The sequence below is a fragment of the Coffea arabica genome, chromosome 1e, assembly GCF_036785885.1.
Source record: "Coffea arabica cultivar ET-39 chromosome 1e, Coffea Arabica ET-39 HiFi, whole genome shotgun sequence".
In the NCBI taxonomy this organism is placed as follows: domain Eukaryota; kingdom Viridiplantae; phylum Streptophyta; class Magnoliopsida; order Gentianales; family Rubiaceae; genus Coffea; species Coffea arabica.
Window position 1 is genome coordinate 48,301,910 of NC_092311.1, and position 23,698 is coordinate 48,325,607.

Sequence of the window (23,698 nt, forward strand, 5' to 3'; positions counted from 1 at the left end):
TGGTTGAAATTATCAGAAACCTTAGGGGAGGTTTATGAAATTATCCCTTTCTTTTATCATGCCCCTATCTGCAATCTGTGGATTATGCATGTGCATGCATTGACTTGTCCAGCAGTCTATTTTCCCATGGATATATTAGTTAACAAAGCCTGATATATATGGTCACATCTTCTACACTTCTATGGCAGGACAGAAATTGAGCCATAGCAGCTATACATAAGAATAGTAGTATAAGACAAGCTGGATCCAGTTTGTGCAGAATCTAGTTTAGTACGAGTAAACAAGTCCCGCGCATACAATCAAATAGTGGTAGTTGCAGGGCAGGGTGAACATTTTCAAAGGTCAGTAAGCACTGCATGAATACCATTTACCGCAAATTAGACAATTCAGACAATTCCAAGTCCACAGGAAAACGTAACAGAAACCACGCAACACGATAAACAAAGTAATAGTACTCACTGGAAGATGAAAAATTCAAGCCTATAGCCTATACTATTCTCATCTCTATCTCCATTCTTATCCAACATAGGAATAAAATAAAAGAGATAAGATATTATCGTACATAAGTCATAAGTCATGAAAATGGTATCCCATAAATGTCATCCATCACACGCCGTACCTAAAGCTAACTCTCAATGAAATACACAGAATTAAGCAACCTGCCCGTTTTATTATTCTGTTACATGTGATCCATTGAAGTTAGGCAAGACGTGCCATGATTACATATATGGGATACCTTTTCCAACTTTCACGAGTATGAGTTACGGCTAGGGTTGGAAGTGGTGGCCTGATGATCTTTGACATTTTGGGTTGTGATGGGAAAGAGTTCTAGGGTTTTCAGGGGTCTATTACTGCTGCAGCAAGAGGGATAATGAGTAGGACCCGCGTCTCTCATCTTCAACATCATCATCGTCCAATCATCACCATAACTTCTCATCATGCTAGTATTTTGCAATTCGTACATGTTTGGAGGATCCCTCTTCCATGTGCAGCTGGTCATATGTGCTGCTGCACTGCCAACTCCACCCTGTTAGTGTTAAAGATAACCAATTAGTTACTTCCTTTATCTGTTGATGGCTGGATAGCAAATCCAATTCATTCGACACAGATCCAGAAGGCCTAAGAACATTTTTAGCGTGCATGCATGATCCAGGCACACATAGTTGCAGGCTGAAAATTTGCCTAACTTTACAATCTTCAGAACCTCGTTTGTTCTTTTTGGTACTTCCATGAATTTGTATTAGGACTTGGACCGAGGATCCAAGTTTTCCCAAACGGAATAGCCAGAAAAAACAAAAAAAAAAACTAAAAGACTTGCGTTACAGGTCACCTTGCTTTAATGGAGTCAAGAAATATGTCTTCTAGTCCTACTCTAAGTAAACGAGAATGTCGGAAATACCATAAGATATGACTATTACACCACTTAAAAAAATAAGAAAGGAAAAAAATTATTTGGAATTTGTGCTGCTGTTAATGTACTTAAAACCTGCCCACTAGCTTAGCTCTTACATGCATTTTAATTTTCAGCCGTCTAAATAAAAATAAAATGATGAAATTAGTTTAGATTTAAGATTACCGGATGAAGATAATCAGCTGACTTGTCGAGGGATAGCTGATGCAGAGCAGGAGGAGGAGATTCATTTGAGCTAAGAAACTTGTTTTCTTGATTATGGCATCGATGGAGGCACAGCTGCTCCTGTAATAGTTGTTGTTGGTATAGTTGCTTGCTCAGTTTCCTTCTTAGCTTCTGTCTCTCCCTGGCTTTGTGGTTCTGAAACCAGTAAAATACATTCTTCCCCTCGATTTTGCCATAGAAAGAAAGGTGGGCCGTGATCCTTTGTATTTGAGAAGCATTTGGTGTTCTTATGCCTCCTCTATACATTTCCTCCAAAATCATGAGCTGCTCTGGGGTTGGACACCATCTGGTTGAATTTGATGGAGACATTTTTTTTTCACCTTTTTGGTACAATTGCAATGCCGCACTGATTTGTGTGAAACTTGGGGGCTCCAACTTAGGATATAAATAGATGGAGAGAAAAGTACAGATGATATAAGCGATAGAGCGTCAGATCATGGCGAGGAAGTAACAGTGTCCAAATCCAAAGTTGTCATGCTGATGTCTAATGTCTGAGAGAATAGGGCCGCAGGGCTCAGGACGGTTGCTATAGCAATAGTCCCGAACAACTTGTAGCTATGATTTGGCTACAATACTAAGTACTCATAGTAATCTCTGGCAATGGTTAGGCTTTAGGGGAAATCCCAGAGCACACAACTACAGCTATTATTAGGTTTATTTTAATGTCTCTACCTATACTCAATTTGAGAGGCGTTCCAATATTTTCTTCATTACAATTATTTTACAATGATGTATGGTGGTATTTTTCGATTGTCATTAAATTAAGGTGGATGTAACTTAATAGCGACAAAAATAACATATTTAACACTTTACAAGAAATCATAATATGTAAGGGACTTTGAATGGAAATGTATCAAGTTCCTTTCTATCCATTTCACAAAGATAACACGGTGTGCTATATTATGGTATCTACACTCTACAGTTAGTTTCTCTTGCTCTCCCTCATAAAGGAAAAGGTCTTCAGTAAGAGAATGCACACCCGCCCACACGGGAGGGAAAGTGACACGATCGGGCTGGTTGAATGAGAAAAGACATTACGGGGTTGGTTGGGGAGCTCGCATGAATGGTTTCGTCATCATCACCGCATTATTTACTTCTTTAACAGAATTTGGAGTAGACATCTGCAGGTTGGATGCAACAGATCGGGCAGACAAATTCAATACACCAGCTAACTTTTTCTTCTCTTTAACTTAATGCAAAAGGGTTTGAAGTTTGAAGAACTTCAGTACTGCTACTGCCTTTTTGTTTTTCTTCGAAATGCTACAGTTATATTCGAAGACAGCAATTAACTAGAGAAGAAAGTGCGATCCACACTTTTTCGTACATGTCCTTGTCTTCCTTTTGCTAAGAACAGAAAACAAGTGATAATTCTCTTTGTTTTCCCTATGCAATATGCTTCCTCTTTGATTTTTCAACGATAATCATTAGCATAATCGATTGCATCGAGCTAACGTACTTATCATGTGCACTTGACATTTTTAACTCACTTTCATGTTAATGTCTATATCTCTAAACCTAAGCAACCTATTTAAAGCTGATTGCTTGCTAGCGCTGCCAGGTCGAGAGTTGTAAAACAAGATCTCATGATCAACCAACTGAAATTTTTCATGGAGTGAATCGCTGTTAATTATGATGTCATTTATATGCGGTCTAACACCGTTGAATTCTTATTATGACTACAATCAAATGGAGCTTTAACATGATCAAAGCCATAGTAGACATGATCGGAGAAGAGAACGTCAAGGAATCCAGAGTTGCAATCTTACTAGAGGACATTCAAAAAATGAAAGGGTTGTTTGATAAATGTATATATATTTTTTTTATTAATAGACTAGGCAATAATTGTGCACACAATCTAGCAAAATTTGCTGTTAAGCTTGTTAGAGATGTAGATTGGGAAGGAAATTTTTTCATATGGCTCAAAGAGAGCGCACAAAATGATCTGTTGGGTAGTAACCCTTTTGTAGCTGATCTTGTAATATCAAGTTAGCAATGAAGTATAAACTACTTTTGACAAAAAAATGGAGTTTTAACAAAAGGGAAGGACTAAATTCAAAGCCTTCCATACTCAATTTTCATCTTATAAAACTTTACACACTCATAATGTATAATACGGATTTAGTTCCTTGCTTAACAGATTTGTAAGATCTTCAGTAATTAGAGAAGAATATAAGCGGGTCTAATGATAAATTTACTTTAAATCATCATTCTTATTTCATTGGTGCTATTATACCTAATAATGGATGTCACTGAACAACTAAAAGGGCTCATAGGAGTAACTCATAACAGGTAAAAAGAGACATATGAGATGCCCAAACAAAATGCATTTTAAGAATGACAACGGAAGTAGGTGTCCGGGAAAGGAGAAATGAGGTATGGGAGATGCGAGTCGGGAGGAGGAGGTGGGATTGGGAGTTTTCCTCCCTGCCTTTAATAGGACGGGGGAAGGCACCCTCCATTCCCCACCTACAATCAATACATGTAAATGTATACATATAATATATATCTAGCTATATATACATTTACATTATAAAATGAGTAATATAAGAATTCATTCGGGTAAAATACATAATATGTTATTTCTTGTTCATCCTCTTTCTTGTTTATTTATCATTTTAAAAGGATGTATTTTTTTTGTTAAGTTAGACTGCTTAATTTTCTTTTCCATGCATTGCCTGTTGTTCATGAACAAGCAACATCTATTGATTTAGACACTAAATAGTATCCATCATAGAAGAAATTAAAATGTTAAAATGATATTTAACCTTAATTTCATACTAAAATTTTTACAAAAAATTCAAAAGAATATTTAGAAAAATGGTTTTTAGTTTTATAAATGTAAAGAATATAAAGTTAACCAAAAAAAATACTAGTGGCCGCTGGCAAGGTGCAGGGGTGGAGATAAACGAAGCAGGAGATGCTGCCGAAGCAAGTAAACAAGCTTTTGTAGCATAGGGCGGGGAACGGGGGATAAGGGAGCTCCCCTGTCCCAAACCCGTCCAGTTGTCTATCTCTGGTGCATTTTACTTGGAACATCATTCTATACATTGTCCAAGCTTCTCACTGCACAAACTACAAGGACTACTACAAGTTTTGGAAGCAAAATTAAGTGCTGTTAGAAGATGGACCATGTGATGAAGTGTAGAGCTTTTATAAGTTCCAACTGTCGGTTTAATTTCTGATGACTTTGGTTTCAACTGGGTTTTTGTCTGCTAAGGCTGCTCATGAGGGTCATGCAAGAAGCTAGTGTCGGGAAATGGCAATACTTTTGGTCCAAAATCTAAGTGTCAGTGTATGCGTGTTCAGCTTGTGATTCACGGCGAAAAGAGGAGCAATAGGACTAGTGCTGCAGTTGGGTTTGGACTACGGATCGACGAACAGTCTAAAAACACACTATTATTAATTCCATTCAGCTTCAGTAATCTCAGAATCCCATCATTTTGTCTATGGTGGTTCGCTTCACATCCTCTGCTAAACTGACTGTATAATAATAACTTAGCACATCCATATTGATCATTGAGCCGTCCAATTATAATTTCTACTTCATTTTGTGGTAGTTGCTTTTATTGTCCAAGCTGACAGGCCATATCCATTCCTCAAGGGACAACTAAGTGAACCTTTTCCTCCTACCAAAAAAAAAAAAAAAAAGTGAACCTTTTCCACCTTTCTTTTTTTTTTTTCTGTTTTTCTTTCAAGGGAATAAAATGAACTTTGAGAATACAATAATAGCTAGAAGTTTTTGGATAGTAATAATCAATAGAAGGTCGAAAGCTCTGATGTTCAAAACTCTGGGGAGCAGGGGATTATTTCCTTGCGAATACAACTTTCTCACAGCATCCAAATGGTGAGACTAAATCTACCTCTTTACATAAGAAATCATTATCAATCCATTCTGATTTTGATAAATGTTTCCTTTAATCGTCCTTTCTTGCATGTTAAAACATATCTTAAATTGAAATTCATATTGCTTTAGTGTCTAGTTTCAAATGATCATCTCGAGTTATGTTTCACGCGTACAAACCAAAAAAGTTGAGGAATGATTCACTAGTTTTAATGCTTAAACTGTGTGTCACTTCTCCATGCTCGCAAAGATGCCACTTCTCGGCCACATTGCTTTATGGTAATTGCAACGTACATCTTCCTGTTCTCATGTGAAGGAGTACATCTCTCTCTCCTTTTTTGATGAATATGTCAAATGCTAAACTACTTACTAGCATTCCCTAAAGAGTGATAATGAGTTACCAAAAAGCTGTATGCATTGATCCTATCTTGTAAACAAAGAAATGCATTTTTTGAAGATAAAAATTTGGATGATTTCCACTCCGATCACTGTCAATGTCCAAACATGCTTTTGAGATCATAAATTAATTGCAGAAGTTCTTACACAAAATGCACTTGCTACTTATGACCGCTAGCTCTGAATTAGAGCAATTGAGATGGAACCCGGCTACGAGGGTTAAGCAATCATGACTTAACATCTATAAAACATTCTGCAATATTTTCCTGTCGATCATCAGTTTCTTTCAAAACATAACACGATAAAGTAGCTGAAAATTACTGGTATCAAACTCAAACTGTCTGTTTGACTGCACTGTTAGATGAACAGGAAACGCTGCTCTACCAATTAATTATGTGAACAAAACGGTCTCCTCTTTTGAATGCATGTAATCTAATTCCGTGAATGATTAGGGCCAACATTGACATCATCAGCTTACCAGTTTTGCCTGCTTGTTCATCCCAGATCAAGAAATTTGTAAACATCAGTCACTCCTTAGGAAACACTTCCCTGTACTATGCTACTGTATTAAGGCTAAGGGCCTCTTGGAGTTGGGGTCCACCTGAATGGTTCAAGATAGCCAGTTGTCAACTTCAAGTATTCAAGAATATAACAAATCAGACAAAAGCTGGGGGATAACCAGCTTTATATTATCTCTCAAGAAATGATTGGAAATTTCCATCGTCTCGATTTCCTTCCCATTCCCATTGTGCATGATTTGTTGATGTTTACACTTACCGTGATAGGGCTATAGCTAAAAATTGAAAAAATATCTTTTTTAATCTTCAGTGCTGTATTATTTTTTCCCTATACCACTCGATGTATATTAAACTACAACTCTCGCATTTGTAATTAATGAAGAGCAACTTTTGCTTTTCAGGTATCTACCATGCTTATTGTTTGTTATTAGACCAAGTTTATGTGACAAACATAAATGCATATAGAGTTCTTTTTTGCAACCATTGATAGTGGTTAATTTGCTATTTTGATAACAAGATGTGTGCATTTAATATTTCGATGAGGAAGCGGCATTTGCACTCCTAAATTAGTCTCTCGCATTCCTGGAAAGTATAGTATTTACTAAGTAACTTAGAGTATAAGAGATTAAAATGAGAGTGCGAATATCGATTCCTTTTTCATGAAATTCTGCGCGAAATGGTAAAGATGCTCCTTTACAAAAGTTGGGTAATCAATTTCCTAATCAAACCAGTACAAGGTTGTGGTGGGTGTCAAACCTCCAAAAATAAAGTTAAAAATAACAGCCTAATTGCCAACCAACACAATCTCAAATTTAATTCGTAAACAGGGCAAGTAGGGTCGTCTCCTCAGGGAACTGGTAGGCAAATCACACAGGAAAATGGGGGGGAATTTTTAGCAATAGTATCAACTAATTAAAAAGGAATAAAAACTGAAATTCAAAGTTGAGTAAGATAGCGGGAACCAAATTACACAAATAACAATTAATTAAAACAACCTAATCAAGGAATTAATCTTGGGATCCAAACACACAACTGATCACAGATACAAGGGACAATTCATATACTCACGAATAAACTGGTTATAGTGGTCAAGCGACGCGCCCAACCACTAATCTTTCCTTAATTTTATGGTAGTTAAGAGACGCTCATAAACTACCCTCTTGTGAGTAGACAACCCCAGAAATGCTCACAGGATTTAATGTAGCCACAGTATTAGGAATTAGAAAGACCCAATTCTAGATGACAAACACATATACGGATTTGTTTAGGCTAGATTAATTATCCCCACGATCCAAATTAGACCGCTTGCGAGGCGGTGCAATTGTCTCGTTTGCCACTAATCAAGATGCTTAAAGGCGACGCGCCAACATCCTAATTGGCTATCAATTATTTAGACAATCGAATAACAGGCCTAATTATCCAATAAATCTAAACAATAATAACTCAGGGAAAAAATAGAAAATAATCAAATACCCATGAACATATAAATTAAAAATAAGCAATTAAAACGATCTCACAGTTATGGTGTCCCGATCCTCGATTTATTCCTCAACTAGATAAACGATCTAGCCTTGCCGTATAGTCATGACAACAAAGCCAATCAAAGTTTTCATGGAGTTTTGTAAATTGAAGAAGGAGTAAAAGATTTTTCGCCGCTAGTCTCCTAACAACGAAGAAAACAAAAGCAGAGAAAAAGTCCAAGTCCAAGATCCCTCCCTAGTCTATTGCTGTCTTCTTTTTATTGTTTGCGCCGCCGTTTCCTTTTTGCTAGCCGAAATAATAGGTGGGTTTCTTCAAACAATTTGCTTCCTTTTCCCCCATTGGATTGTTACCAAAAGTCATCTTCCAATTCTATTTCCTAATCCCACGTAAGTTTAAAGTATGGCTCCAAGGAAAGGCGGTGGCCCCAGGAATAGGACCTGCAATCCGGCTTTTTCACGCAACTCTGCGTTGTCTGGCGTGGGCACGCCAGAGAAGGCTTAGTCTTCTGGAATTTGCTCTTTTTTTTATCACTTTTATCACCAATTGCCTGTAATTAACACAAATACCAATTATGAGCAGAAATCCAATACTTTGCATAATAAACTGCCAAAATTAAGACCAAATAACCACAAATAAAATGCATAATTATATCCCTATCAAATTCCCCCACACCAAGACAATGCTTGTCCTCAAGCATTTCAAACTTTAAATACACAACTAAGCGAGCAAACATTTTCGCAGCAGTTGAATTCAAAGCAATGGCTATTAATCAAAGCAACTATTACCAATGTATCATTTAGATAACTGTCAAGTACTGATGACAAATTTTACGAGATAACTCTCCAACTAGCTTTTAAAACCAACGACTCTTTCAAATCCAGACTAACTAATCTAAGAATAGAAAATATCCATCCAACATTTTTTCAATAACTGGTCCAACTATTAAGCAAAATCTCAACATAAAGACTTATGGATCCGCAGGCAATACAATTATTCACATACTTTCATGCTCGTATACTTTTTTTTTTTCATCATTTTCATTTTTTTTCTGTTTCTTTTTCCTTTTTTTTTTCTTGAAGGAAGTGCTTAGTCTTGAGCCATTCAAGTCTTTTGACACGAACTCCGACATCTCTCCAATGAAGGAGCCCGGTTACTCAACTTTAACCGCTTAAAGACCACATACTCATAGTTATCGCTATTTTTTGACGCGAAAATCGACACTTTAGGTGAAAACCCCCGGTTACTAGTCAATGATAACCAGCGGAGTATAGCCGAATATTATTCACAAAAAAACACCCAAGTAAAATTAAAATCATGCAAGCCTGCTTCATTTCCTTAACATGGAGAACTAAGATTAATAGTTGAACCAATTCACATAAAAATATCAGAAAAATATTTACAATGCCTAGAAAAATTAACCAAAAGAAATTGCCAGAGTCACAAAATCTCAAATGTTTACCAGAGAGACATCCTAAAATTTTACCATATCATATTTACATATTATCATCTAAAACCGTAACAATAGTTAAATTTGAAAATCTAGCCATTGCTTATCAACGCTAACCATAAAAATCCAAAAGGCATGGTAATTTTTTTTTTTTTAAGGAGGAAAAGCAGTAAGAAGGAAAAGCTAGACTACTCCCCCCACACCTAAAGTCTACATTGTCCTCAATGTAAGCACGAAAAGTTGAAGTCAAGTGAAATGAGCAAAAAAAAACTTCCCTGAATGAATAAAAATTGCAGCAAAATACCATGGTAGAGGAGGTGTCAGGGACTGGCAGCGTGGAGCCTCTGACGGTGGTGTGGTGTAGCGTTGCTTCAGATGGAAGCGGAAGTCTTCAATCCAAGCCTGTGTCCCCAGAGTGGACTAGAGTTGCTGTAAGGCGTGACCACGCCTTATAAGGCAGAATCTTCTGCCCAACACTTGCAATGAAACAAAACAACCCAAAATCAACGAAAAACGAAAGAGAACTATAACAAAAAAAATGGAGGCCCTGGGTTGCCTCCCAAGAAGCGCATTTCTTTAACGTCTTTGGCTAGACGATTTCACAGTGAGCAATTAGGCATAGCTAGGAACTATCAAGTGTACCTTTTCCAAAGTGCCAATGTCTGAAACATCAACAAACGATTTTAAACGATGACCATTAACCGTAAAACTCTTATTAGTCTCTAAACTCTAGATTTCAACCACACCATTGGGAAAAATATTGACTACCACATATGGTCCAATCTAACGAGATTTTAACTTACCTGGCATGAATTTCAATCGTGAATTGAACAAGAGTACCTTTTGTCCTGGGGAAAAGTGTTTCGCACGCAATAGGCGGTCATGAAACTGCATGGTACGCTCTTTGTACAAACGTGCATTGTCATATGCTTCAAGACGAATTTCCTCCAACTCCTGGAGTTGGAGCTTTCTCTCTTCGCCATCTCTATCCGCATGCAAATTGCATTGCTTGACTGCCCAGAATGCACGATGCTCAATAGCCGCAGGTAAATGACACATCTTACCAAACACCAACCTATATGGGGACATTCCAATGGACGTTTTATAAGCCGTTCGATATGCCCACAAAGCATCATCCAATCGCAAGCTCCAATCCTTACGGTTGGGGTTAACCGTTTTCTCCAATATGCGCTTGATCTCTCGATTGGAGACTTCAGCTTGCCCATTGGTCTGAGGATGATATGTTGTACTCACACGATGGTGCACTCCATATTTTCTCATGAGAGCTGCAATGGTGCAATTGCAGAAATGGGTACCTTGATCACTGATGATGGCTCTCGGCACCCCGAACCTACTAAAAATGTGAGATTTGAGAAATCTTACAACAACTTGAGAATCATTAGTTCGGGTAGCCTTTGCTTCTATCCATTTTGATACATAGTCAACTGCTAACAGAATATACAAAAATCCAAAAGAAATAGGAAAAGGTCCCATAAAGTCCATACCCCAAACATCAAACACTTCACAAAATAACATAGGCACTTGAGGCATTTCATCCCTATGAGACAAACTTTCAAATTTTTGATATTTTTCACAGCTTTTACAAATTGCATAAGCATCACGAAACAATGTTTCCCAATAAAAGCCACAATCAAGGATTTTTCTAGCAGTTCTCTTAGGTCCAAAATGGCCACCACATGCATAATTATGACAATGAGTAAGGATAGAAGGAATTTCACTTTCAGGTACACATCTACGAATAATTTGATCAGAGCCTATTTTCCACAGATATGGCTCGTCCCAAATATAGTATCGAGTATCATGGACTATCTTATCTCTCTTACTCTTACTCATGCCAATAGGAAATTTATGACTGACCAAAAAGTTCACAATATCTGCATACCAAGGTTCCTTACCTTTGAGATAGAAAAGATGTTCATCAGGAAATACCTCAGATATGGGAACTGCTTCCTCTTCCCTTATCAATCTACTCAAATGGTCAGCTACTGAATTATCCACCCCTTTCCGATCCTTGATCTCCCAGTCAAATTCTTGCAGTTAGAGCACCCAACGAATGAGTCTTGGCTTGGACTCCTTTTTTGACAGGAGATACTTCAAAACTGCATGATCAGAGTAAACCGTTACTTTTAACCCCAATAGATATGATCTAAATTTCTCAAAAGCGAAAATAATAGCTAGAAGCTCTTTCTCCGAGGTGGTGTAGTTGCATTGAGCTGGTGTCAATGTTTTTGACGCATAGTATATCACGTGACTACACTTCCCACTCCGTTGTCCAAGCACAGCTCCTACGGCATACTGACTGGCGTCACACATGAGTTCAAAGGATAGCTTCCAGTCTGGGGGTTGGATGATTGGTGCCGTGGTCAACATACCCTTGAGTGTGTCAAAAGACAATTTGCAATCATCTCCAAAATTGAATGGCACCTCCTTTTGAAGCAGGCGAGACAACGGTTGAGCAATTTTTGAAAAATCTTTTATGAAACGCCTGTAAAAACCTGCATGGCCTAGAAAACTACGAATATCCTTGACATTAGTAGGGTAAGGTAGACAAGTGATCAAATCAATTTTAGCCTTATCTACCTCAATACCCCTTGATGAAACAACATGGCCCAAAACTATGCCTTCCTTAACCATGAAATGGCATTTTTCATAGTTAAGAACCAAGTTTGTTTCAATGCATCTTTTCAAAACCTTTGTTAAATGGTCTAGGCACTGATCAAAAGAATCACCGTATACTGTAAAATCATCCATGAAAATTTCAATGCAATTATCAACCATATCAGAGAAAATACTCATCATGCATCTTTGAAATGTTCCAGGAGCATTACACAAACCAAAAGACATACGGCGATATGCAAAAGTTCCAAAAGGGCAGGTAAAAGTGGTTTTATGTTGGTCCTCTTGAGCAACAATAATTCGATAATATCCAGAGTAACCATCTAAAAAGCAAAAGAAACACTTACCTACCAACCTCTCAAACATTTCATCAATAAATGGGAGTGGAAAGTGGTCTTTCCTAGTTGCGGCATTTAACTTCCTAAAGTCAATGCACATTCTCCACCCATTTTGCAATCTCATTGGCACTAACTCATTTTTTTCATTTTTCACCAATGTGATTCCAATCTTCTTGGGAACAACATGGACTGGACTTACCCACTAGCTGTCAGAAATAGAAAAAATAATTTCTAATTCTAAGAGTTTGAGAATCTCTTTCATCACCACCTCCTTCATTGCGGGATTGAGCTTGCGTTGATGCTCTCTCACGGGTTTTGCGTCCGACTCCATAAGGATGTGATGCATGCAAATAGATGGATTGATGCCTTTGATGTCTGCTAACGTCCATCCAATTGTTGGTTTAAATTCCCGTAAGAGCCTCTCTTCTTGCAACGCAGTTAAATCATTGGCAATGATTACAGGCAAAGTCTTGTTATCTCCCAAGTAAGCATATTTCAAATGCTCGGGCAGTTCCTTCAATTCCACATTAGATGCCTGTTGAACAGAAGGTAGAATTCTTTCATTAGAAGTGGGTAATGGTAGAAAAGAATTTTCAAATCTGCTTGGAAGCGGATGTAGTGAATGTAAGGACATGATAGCTTCTTTGACTTCCTCCTCCTCCATGTCGTCCACTTCCAAATTGGTCTTGCCTTGTTGTAAGACAAAGTCCAACTTGTCCCCCATGAAATTCTGTTCAAAATTCTCTTGCACAATGGTGTTAGTCATGCCAACAAAATTTACAGACTCAGTATCCACAGGATGCTTCATTGCATCAAAAATATTGAACATGACCTTCTCTCCATCAAATTCCACAGATAAAGTTCCTTTATGTACATCTATTTTAGTCCTTGCTGTACTCATGAAGGGTCTACCCAAAAGAATCACTGCTGAATTAGTAGAGTATTCATCATTCATATCAACAATGTAAAAATTCACAGGAAAAATGAATTCATTGACCTTTACTAGAACATCTTCAACTAGGCCTCAGGGTAGACATTAGACCTATCTGCTAGTTGAATGATTACCCTAGTTTCTTTGAAGGGTCCTAAATTCAAAACTTTAAAAATTGAAAGAGGCATGACATTTATTGAAGCACCTAAGTCAAACATGTTTTTTTCAATTCTTTGATTGCCAATTATGCATGGTATAGTAAACATACCTGGATCCTTGCATTTCTGGGGCAACTTCCTTTGAAACATCGCTGAGACATTCTCCCCCACCTTCACCTTATCATCCAGACTCAATTTATTGCGATTAGTGCATAAGCCCTTCAAAAATTTAGCATATTTAGGCAATTGCCTAATAGCTTCCAACAAAGAAATATTGATCTTCACTTTCTTGAAGGTGTCCAAAATTTCTTTCTCAGATTCTTCCTTTTTAGCTTTTGTAAACCTGTTAGGAAAAGGAAGAGAAATGTCAACTTTCTTTGAGATTTCAGAGAATTGTTTCTCTTCCTCCTCTTCTACCTTCCTGGGCACTTATTCTTCTCTGGCATGGGCACGCATAGGAGACTGTACCTCTTTGCCACTCCGTAATTGCATTGCACTGGCATTCTCCTTGGGATTAGGAATTACTTGAGATGGTAACTTCCCTCTATTGCTATTTCCCAGGTTGCTCATGGAAGTAGCCAATTGGGACATTTGTGCTTCCAAATTCCTAATGCTAGCACGAGTCTCTTGTTGAAATCTGTGAGACTCCTGTTGAGATCTTTGAACCTCTTGCTGTAATTGACTCATGCTTTGGGCCAGTGATTTCACCATATCTTCAAGAGACATATTTGAACTGGAAGTGGATGGTTGTTGCACTGGTGGTCGTGGTTGGAAATGTTGTTGAAGACCAGGGGGTTTTGGAGCATAGCTAAAGTTAGGATGATTTCACCACCCTGAGTTGTAATTGGGTGCAAAAGGATCATTCCTTCGTGGAGGTGGTCCAGAAAAATCTCCCAATATGTTGGCTTGTTCAGGTGAATCCTCTTGGAGAGTTGGGCACATGTCAGTCATGTGTCCGGGAGCAGCACAGGTACCACAAGTCTTCACAGATTGTAATTGCCCCCTTGCCATTTGACGCACCAGAGAGGTAAGCTCAGATAGTTTACCCTCTAAGTCAGAGTGATTCACTTCATTGACCCTTCTTATTGCTCCATCAGCTCTCACTCCAAATTGTTGGAAATTTTCAGCCATGGTGAAGATCAATAACGTGGCTTCGTCTGTGGTCTTGTTCACCAGAGCACCGCCACTGGCTGCATCTAACATGCTCCTATCCATGGGTGATTCATCTTCACAGCACTCAAGTGTTTCACAATGGTTGGTTTATTTTTAATTATCATAGGTCGATCAACCATCCAGCGCTGCTACGCCAAGAAGGAGGGCGTACAATCTTCCAAGTATTGCTTCCATTGAGGAACTCAAAACCCCTGCTTTTGAAGAATTATTGAATTCCTTTTGGGATGCAAAAACATCAAAGCAAGCAAATGGAGATGTAAAGCAGCATATAGTTGAAGTTGCTTCTCCCTTGAAAGATTCTAGAGTTCCCCTCACTGCTATTAATTAATAGAAGAGGGACTTAGATTCTTCTATAGGTAGCGTAGTAGACAATATAGCAGCAGTAAGTAACTGTACAGGACATAGCTTCAGTATGTAGAGTTAGTTACCAACTTATTTGTTGATTGTTTTATCAATTCGTTTCTATGGCGGCGGTTTATAGTCCGCTAGCAGCAGATTACCTCATATCTTGTTGGTATTCTTCAATTTATATTTTACTTTAGGGTCAGGGATTGGCGATGGAGTTTCAGTCCTTGAAATTCCTTGAGCAAGGATAATAGAGACGAGTGATTTTGCATGTTTTGGATAATTGAATGAGGCTCTTCTAGCCCCTCCTCTCTGTAAGATGCATTATACTATCACAGTGAGCTCTCTTGATGATTGATCATAAATTATCGTCATATCATATGCTTCATGCTATATTAAATAATATATTATCGTCATATCATTTTCAATTGAACATTTTCATATAGTATCTGTATCAACGTTGAACATTTTCAATTTACTTTTTTTCGTTATGATTATTATTTTTGAGTTTACAGGTACACTTTTCCTTGAAAGAAATGTCCTTAATTTTCTTGAGGAATAATATTTTGAGTTGGAAGGAAATTGTCTGAAAAAGGGTTGTACAAAATTCCGGTGCAATGCTTAGGAAACTCTTCTTCTTTTTTTTTTTTTTTTACTCAAACAATCTTAAACTAATGAAAGTAAAGAATAGAAAAAGGAAATTTCTTATTTATCATGAATGGAAGGAAATTTCGTACCCTACAAATTAGAAAAGAAATTTTGTTCATAAGCAAAAGGTGTACTTTATTCAAGCTAAAAATTGTTCTGTGGATAATGCCTATTTATGGTGAAGGAAATTTACACCACTTTTGGTACTATTTACTACTGCCTTGCAATTTGTCTTTCCCTTTTTACTCATCACTTGTGTTTCTTTTTGTTTTTCCCTTTTTGTGTTTCTTTTTTTTTTTAATTGATAATGAGGTGAAAAAAAAAATTCTACCTTTTTAATGAAAAGATTAACACCACTTTTGCTACTGCCTTGCAATTTGTCTTTCCCATTTTCCCTCATCAACTGTATTTTGTTTCCGTTTCTTTTTTTTTTATTTTTAAATTGATGATAAGGAGGGGAAATAAAGGTAAAACGAAGTTATTTTCTACCGTAACCTCATGAATTTTCTTTCTTTATTTATTTTTTTTGTACAGCCTTGAATTTGTTTCCGTTTTTCCTCTTCACTTTGTTTTACTTCTTTTTTCACGTTTTTGTTGTATCTCGCACCGCCATTTAACTGCGGTTGCATCTCTAGTCTTTCGTAGTTTTGTTGCATCTTTGGATCTAAATTGAACACGTTCGGTGATCAAAGGGTCGCTGCTTTGTTTGACTGCCGGGCAAAATCTTCTCCAAAAACCCCATGCAGCTAACTACTCTAAAGAGTTGCCAGGCATGCAACAACAGTTGTTTGGAGTTAGACAAACTTTTTAAGGAGATGACATAATATTATTATCAAAGTACTAAACTTTTTAAATCTGTAAAGCAGTAACTTCCCTACTTCTCAAAACTGAAAAACCAAAAGAAGGGGAAAAAGAAAAAAATTCGGTGTGCTGTGCTCCCTCGAGGCCTTGCTAGACTAAAAATCAGATTCTACAGGTGATAATGGAGAAATGCACTCTACATCTGTAAGGGAAAAAAAAAAATCATGTGATTAAGATCAGAAGGCATAACAAAATAAGGAACCCATAACAATACGGGCACTTGGAAGATACAGGATCTCTCAGCTAATTCTATCTATGTACAAGAAGCCATAATCCACAGACGCAGAGCTTCAACTGATAGTGATCGGAGAAATGAAAGGCTAACTAAGTCTGACCTGATAGTATGGAAAAGAAAAGGGAAGAAAAAGGAAAGAACTAGGACAGAGCACAAGGTGAATTACCTATGGTAATTGTTCTTCGGCTTCATCAAGATTACTATTCTACGTTTTGTAACCTAAAATGAATTTACATTTGAATTATCTCACTTCAGCATACGGCTTGAAGGGCTTCAACTCAATCCCATGACAACAACCCTGTGTAGGCGAGCTTTAGCCTGCATGTTTATAGTAATTCACATTATCAAAGGATCCAAATGAATGGTTAAAGAACTAGCACCTACTTCTAAGAATCAGGATGTGAATTTAGCAGCTAATGGAAATTAGTAATTTGAGAGAGAACAATCTTTATAAACAACTTATGGCATAATAAACCAAGAAATTGCCTCTTTTGAGCAGTTACTCATCAAAGCACCTTATCCTATCAGCCCAAACCTTTACTGGTTATCACAATTTTAAAATGAATTGCACGAATGAACTTTCCAAGTTACCTTATTGTAACTCAGAATAAGACTGAGCTCAACAGTTAAGCTGGTGGCTCTCGGCCGAATATTTCTTCATCAAAATCTTCATTAGTAGAATTCTCCTGACATAGCAAATTGTTCTCTTGCAAAGGATTCAGGCCAAGAGAGTCCCAAACCAGTGGAGTAGAACTGCTGTGGTCAGCACCTTGTTCAGTTCCGTGACAAGTCTCAACATTCTCCTCCACATTATCCCTAGCATCATAGTATGTAATCTCTGGCTTTTTATCATCATCCGTGCATGACGGTTCAATATTTAGATCAGAGCTTAAATCAAAACCACTTTGTTCTCCCGGCCCATGAAAAGCAACAGTCACAGACCCTTGCTCTGATGGCTCATTTGCTTCTTTTCTTTGCCTCTTCCATTTCTTAGTCGATGATGTCCCGTCATCCTCAAAATCCTCTTCTTCTCTTTCTCTGTGCAAATACACCCACAGTTTCCTCTCTCCATCAAACTGCACACAAGGATCACGCTCGTAATGTAGCCGGTCCAGTGCTCCACTAACCACTTGATTAACTTGAGCATCAGAAACATCTTCCACAATATACTGTGAATCTCTGATCAGCGTGCAAACATCTGCCCTTGTCCCAATGCTTCCTGGCAATCTAGCAGCTGCATCTCTTACAAGACAAAGAATAGTAACATGGGGAGGACGATCACGTTTTAGCATAAAATGATCCCTGGCCTTCGATGTTGGCTTGCCACCACATCTTCTCAAGGGGGCAACGATTGATTTTTTACCATCAATAGCTGTATAAGCAAAGGCTCTGTCTGGAATTGAATACCTAAGTACCTCCTCTTTACGGAAATAAGATCTTACTTCTTCACAACTTGGGCTGATAGTGGTGAGACTCTTCTGAGCTCTCAGGTCCTTGAACCGTTCTTTCTCATCTAAATTGAACTGCATCAGTGTCAATGGTGGGGCTGGTAAACTTCCTATTTGTTGGAGTGTCTCCTGACCATTTTTCAGCCAATTAGCAAAAGAATCGACTAACTTGACAAGCATCTTGTGAGGAAGACCCCAGGCATCTGGAGATGTCACCTCCTCGACAGCCTCATTATCAGATGGACTGTGATTCACAGGACCAATCCAGGACCAACTTTTGTTTGTCTTTTCATAGACAACAAGTGATTTCCAACCTTTAGCTCCCAAAGGTGCTGTTTTGGATGAAAATATTTTCAGAACACCTCGGACCAAATCCTGAAGTGGTTCTTGAGTTTCAAGAATACAGGGATCTCCAGGATTGGATCTAACACGGTTAACAATTTCCTGAACAGTGAGAGAAGGAACGTTCAGTTGTGAAGAAGCTGCAAGCTTACTGACATCCAAGTCTGCCTGTGGATGATTTCCGTTGGAGCTATCCTGCCTTGTATCTTGGTCCTCGTTGACAATTGCTGCACCCTCAGTCTGATCAAGATGCTTTCCAACCTCTAAAGAGTCCTCTGGAATCTGAGTAATCATTGCCATGCGAACTGCTGAAAGAAGATGAATGACTGAGAATGAGAAGCCGGTATGAACCGTGGGTGTAATTGGAGTGAAATGCTTTTTCTGCGGTTTAATATCTGGCTCGACATCTTCTACTTCCATCTCTGTATTAGGTACTTCATTGATTCCCTTTTCCAACATAACAGTGTCATCCCCCAATTTCTTTTTCCCCCGCTTCTTTGAGGAATCAGCATCATCCATTTGCAATTGACTATCATAGGGGAAATAACTTGTATTTTCTCTCTCATCCAGGTAAGTCACATCATCCTTCACTTTCCGTTTCTTAGCATTAGAGTTGCATCCTATCAATTGAATATCAGATTTTTCATGATGATTACCAGCATATGTTTCGTTCACTTGAGCTTTTTTCCCCAACCTGGCAGAGACCTTGGCATGCCCTGCCAATGACTTAATCAGAAGGGAATCATCATCCTCCTCAAGATCATTATCTTGCAGAAAATTTGACTGGGGAACGCCATAGTCCCTGTACAATTCTCCTTTCCTCCTCCTCTCCAAATGTGGTGACTTAAAGATGGGAATGTGCAATCTTTCGCTCTGATCTTCTTGGATATGGTCATTCCTTCCCAACTTGTACATTTGCTGCCAATCATCCTCACCAGTTAGTCGACCAGATCCAGAGAAATAATTCCTGCCCAAATCTCTAGTATAAGCATTAACTTGACCAATATCATGCATCTTGCCTTTCTGCTCAGCTCTCCAGTTGTGGTTCCCATTTTTAATCATCCGTAGATGTTCACCAGAATCAGACATCTGTCTTGTGGAGTGGGACGATCCATCAAGAGTCCAGATCCCATCTTTTGCATCCTTCTTAAAAAGTTTTGACTTCTTCGAATTTCGGCCCACTTTTAGATCAGAAATACCACTAGGGTAAGCCCACTTGCTCCTCATCAGGGGATTATCATCCTCATCTTCATCAATCTGCTCAGATGAATCAGATTCAGTTTCATCCTTTTTAGCAAAATCCCTGACACCTTTAAACTTTGCCATACCTCGCCCACCATTTTGCATAGAACTTGATCTGACTCTTTCCTGCAATGGCTTTGGCTGATACTCGGAATCAATAAATCGATTATCAACTCCAAGCTCAGGAGAGTCCCTACCCATTTTCCACTTCTTGCTTTTTCCATTCCAATCTCCATACTTGTATGATTGCTCAGCAGAGAAAGGTCCTCCCTGTCCTGTACCAAGCCAAAAGGGTTCCTTCCCATCTAACATTTCCGTGTGACTTCCTTTCAGTAACAAATTTGGTATTCGACCCTTTCCATATATCATCTGATCTTCAGAACCATGATGCGGAAAATTTCCAACATTCTTGACCTTTTTCCCAAGATCATAGGGAATCCTAGCATTAAGTGGCTTTGAAGTTAAAACCTTGATGTCTGATAATTGATTGACAGTGTTGTTCCTGCCATACAAATGCAAATCATTCTTAGGTAATCCCATAAAATTGTCAGTATACTCTTCAACTCTTAAAGGTTCATCATGTCTTTTCCCCATTTTGAAAGTCCCTCCTTTGCTTGATACCCCAGCCCGAGAGAAATTCTGATCTCTGTGCACAGACACTTCATACATTGATTCATTTTCATAATCATCAGCTTCCATTTGATCCCTACTGTGGAATGCTGCCCCAGGATCAAACCCTGCCACTCGATAATGGTGAGAAAGAGGCAGAGCTGGACCATAAGGCCCAGATTTTAGATCCATCCCGTGGTGGGCCAAAGAAAAGCCACCTGGTAGTTCTTTTGCCATTGCAGATTTAGATCCCCCTAACTTGAGATTTCCTTTTTTATTCTGCTTCCCGGCCTTTGGTGGTTCTAAAGCCAGTTGCCTGCCATGAGATGGGAAATCCGAAGCCGAAGCAATGCCATATCCAGACTGTCGGGCAAGTTTCTGCCCAAGCTTTCGATCCTTGGCCAGTTTGCCCCATGTACCATCTCCTGACTCCTCCATCTCAGACGAGTCACTTTTTAATTCCTCCATCTTGTCATACATCAAGCTATTTTGGCTCTTCATTATGTTCAGAACTTGAAGCTTTTCCTCAATGCTATACCCTTTGCAATTCAACCAAGCGTCTTTCATTTGACAAAGATTGCTCACCATTGTATTCTGATGCTTCCGCAAGAGATGGTAATGCTGCCTTCTCTGAAAGAAATTCAAACCCTGCCGATACAAAGCCACCCTCGGCTCACACAACCCTCCCTTCAACATGTCAAACAACTTATCAATAGGACTTCCAAAATGCAAATTACACCCAGTAAGGAGCTCCATTAAAGTCCGCATAAAAGTCTCTTGGTCCATGTCAGGTAAATACTGAGTAAGACTGTATCTTTCTTCCTCACTCAAGACCTCATTCCACACATCCATATTCAACACATCATGCAGCCCGGAAAGATCATACAACTCAACTGGAATGCTGCAGGTTTGATCACCAACCTGGCAAAACTCCTCCCCAGCTTCACCAAATTCAAGTAAATCAATGTCATCCGAGCCAGCCCCAGAATCACAGTCATCAAAATCATCATCTTCATCATCATCATCAGAATCAACAGCACTCAAGTTTCGCCTCTGAAACTCCTCATCCTCACTTGACAACATAGTGTTAGTATCTCTACTATGTGGCGAAAACTCTGAATCAAATCTCGAAACCTTAAAGTTATTCTTCTCAATCGCCATTCAATACCACCAACATACACATAAGCCCCTACCAAATTTAAAAAAATACAAAACTCAAAAAATTAGAACTTTCTCAACTAAACCATCACCCAGCTACAAAAAATGCATAGAAACATTAATTTCCCCAAAAAAAAAAATTTAAAACCGAAAAAATAAAAGCAACCCACATTCTAATTCACAAAACCCGTGTCAAGAAACCCAAAAACAATCCAAATACTAAAACATATTCCAAACCAATAAAAGAAAATTCCAATCTTTCTTCAACCAACGAGCAGGAATGAACATAAAAACAACGATAGATAAATGAAGAAGAAGGTGAGATTGGATCAAACTCATACCTGAGATGTCGTCGATGGACTCGAGGCCAGGCCAACTGGAAAAAAAAAAGAGAATTATGATAAGAAGAAAGCAGGAGAAGCGAGGCGAGAGAGATTTTTTTTTGGAGAGAACAAAATATAATAAGAGTGGGAACCCTAGAGAAGAAGAAAGAGAAAGGGACGGAGAGGGTGGGGAAGGGAAGGGGAGTGGGTATGTTATGGTGTGAGCGGGTGTAGAGTGGGACGACAGGGAAGAGCAAGAAGAAGACGAGTGTGTGGACTGGGCCGAGCCGTCCGATTGGGGAGCAAAGTGAAAAGACTGAAAAGGGCATGAAAGAGAGTGGGGAAGGAGGGAAGGGGAAGTGGGAGACGTGTTTCTTTTACACTTTGCAGAAGGTCTTGGGGGTAAAGAGAAAGAGAAGGAAAAAAGAGGTGTTTTCGTGAGGAGGTAGTGTGTGTAGTGTGTGTAGAGAAGGTGGGAGAGAACTGAGAAGAGAAGGGAGTGGGAAAGAGAGAGCGCGGTTTGGTTTCTGCAGGGAAGAAATTCTAATTGGGACCGTTGCTTTGGTGGGGCCTAAGAAATTGCAAGACTAAATGAATTAGCATTTTTTAATAAAAATTTTGACATCGTTTTCTTGGAAAAATGTACTAAAGTATGGAAGTTTTTGTTTTGATTAAGGTTGTAAAAATATTTATCTTCATGATGGTGGAAGAACAAAAAAAACACATGAGAAATAACAAAGAGTGCAAACTTTTATGAAAAGAAGAAATTGGTGTACCTCTTTTTATTGTTTACCCTTTTCCTATATTCTATCTCGAAAAAATTTTCATGTTTCTTATTTAAACTAGGTTTTTATTTTTACGACAAAGATTTCTTCATTCATATTTTCCTTCTAATATCAATTTCATTTTGAGTTTTAAACTTTAAATACTATATTTCAACAAGTCTAGTTTTTGTTTTCTTTTTTTTCCTTTTTTTGAAACGAATTACAAATCTACCTATTGCCCCAAGCTTTTGTAAAATGATGAGTTTCTTAAAGTTAGCTTTTCGAGTCTGTTTGGATTGTAAATTATTTGTCAAAATAATTATATCTTTTATTTTGTAGTGATGACTAAATCTTAGGCTTTTCAACAATCCAATTTTAAAAATGAAAGTCTCTACAAATTACCAATAAATGACTTCAATATCAATGGTTCGATATAGTTAAATTCAATATATTTTTTTTCTATTTTGTAATGAATATGGTTATGTTAACTTACATCCGAAATGGAATCTCAGATTGTGTATTAATTTTTTTTTTCCGAAACATTTAAGAAGATGTTATCAGGGACATGACTTGTCTATATTGTGAATTGAAATCCAAAGAATTTGAAAGTGGAAGCACTGTACACAATTATTTAACGAAAATGTACATCAAAGGCCTGTAAATTAAAATTTCATATTTTTACCTGAAAAAAAAAAAGATATTTGCAAGAAATCCCTGTTGTAGCTAGTATCCTCGTAACCTCCCCATCTATTACTGCAACATATAATCAAATTTTGCGAGTAATTTTACATTTTGGCAACCATTGTTTGGAAATGAAAAAGAGGCCAAGGAATTCTAACCCCTAAACTTCTTGTAGAATGATTAGAAAGTTTGCCTAAAATGTCCAAAACAGACATTGTTATTTTTCTGGCAAGAACTTATTGCATCTAATGTTTTTCAACAATTTCTGATTGCATTTTCATGCCTGTAAAATAATTGGTGCAGGGGCTTGGAAAATATTCTTTTTTTTTTTGTAACTAATGACATATGTCGATCCATCTCATCGTACCAAGTCAATTATATGTCGTGGGTGCAAGATGTTAATCACTAGTTCTGGACAAATCAATGGTGGAGGTGAGAGAAATTGTTTGGCCAAATGCTTCTACACATTTCCCATAACATTTTCT

The 23,698-nt window shown here is 38.1% G+C and overlaps 2 protein-coding genes across 2 annotated transcripts; both read right to left on the minus strand.

Moving 5' to 3' along the window:
* Nucleotides 1-563: 563 nt before the first annotated feature.
* LOC113689743 (WUSCHEL-related homeobox 3-like) lies at nucleotides 564-1,975 on the minus strand. Its single transcript, XM_027207506.2, has 2 exons — nucleotides 1,577-1,975; nucleotides 564-1,027 (listed from the first exon to the last, which is right to left on the minus strand). The coding sequence occupies exons 1-2, from the start codon at nucleotides 1,943-1,945 to the stop codon at nucleotides 749-751; spliced, it is 648 nt and encodes a 215-aa protein (XP_027063307.1). The 5' UTR covers nucleotides 1,946-1,975; the 3' UTR covers nucleotides 564-748.
* A 14,579-nt stretch (nucleotides 1,976-16,554) lies between these two features.
* LOC113709576 (uncharacterized) lies at nucleotides 16,555-22,296 on the minus strand. The gene is made up of 3 exons (XM_027232381.2): nucleotides 21,787-22,296; nucleotides 17,238-21,476; nucleotides 16,555-16,964 (listed from the first exon to the last, which is right to left on the minus strand). Exon 2 carries the CDS (start codon nucleotides 21,446-21,448, stop codon nucleotides 17,273-17,275), a length of 4,176 nt encoding a protein of 1,391 aa, XP_027088182.1. The 5' UTR covers nucleotides 21,449-21,476; nucleotides 21,787-22,296; the 3' UTR covers nucleotides 16,555-16,964; nucleotides 17,238-17,272.
* Nucleotides 22,297-23,698: the final 1,402 nt, after the last annotated feature.

Bases quoted from the DNA above. Each gene is read 5' to 3' on its own strand.
- LOC113689743 (XM_027207506.2), bottom strand. From the start codon at position 1,945: ATGTCTCCATCAAATTCAACCAGATGGTGTCCAACCCCAGAGCAGCTC. The intron at 1,028-1,576 runs GTAATCTTAAAT...TAACACTAACAG, and splicing joins CAGCTGATTATCTTCATCCG to GGTGGAGTTGGCAGTGCAGC.
- LOC113709576 (XM_027232381.2), bottom strand. From the start codon at position 21,448: ATGGCGATTGAGAAGAATAACTTTAAGGTTTCGAGATTTGATTCAGAG.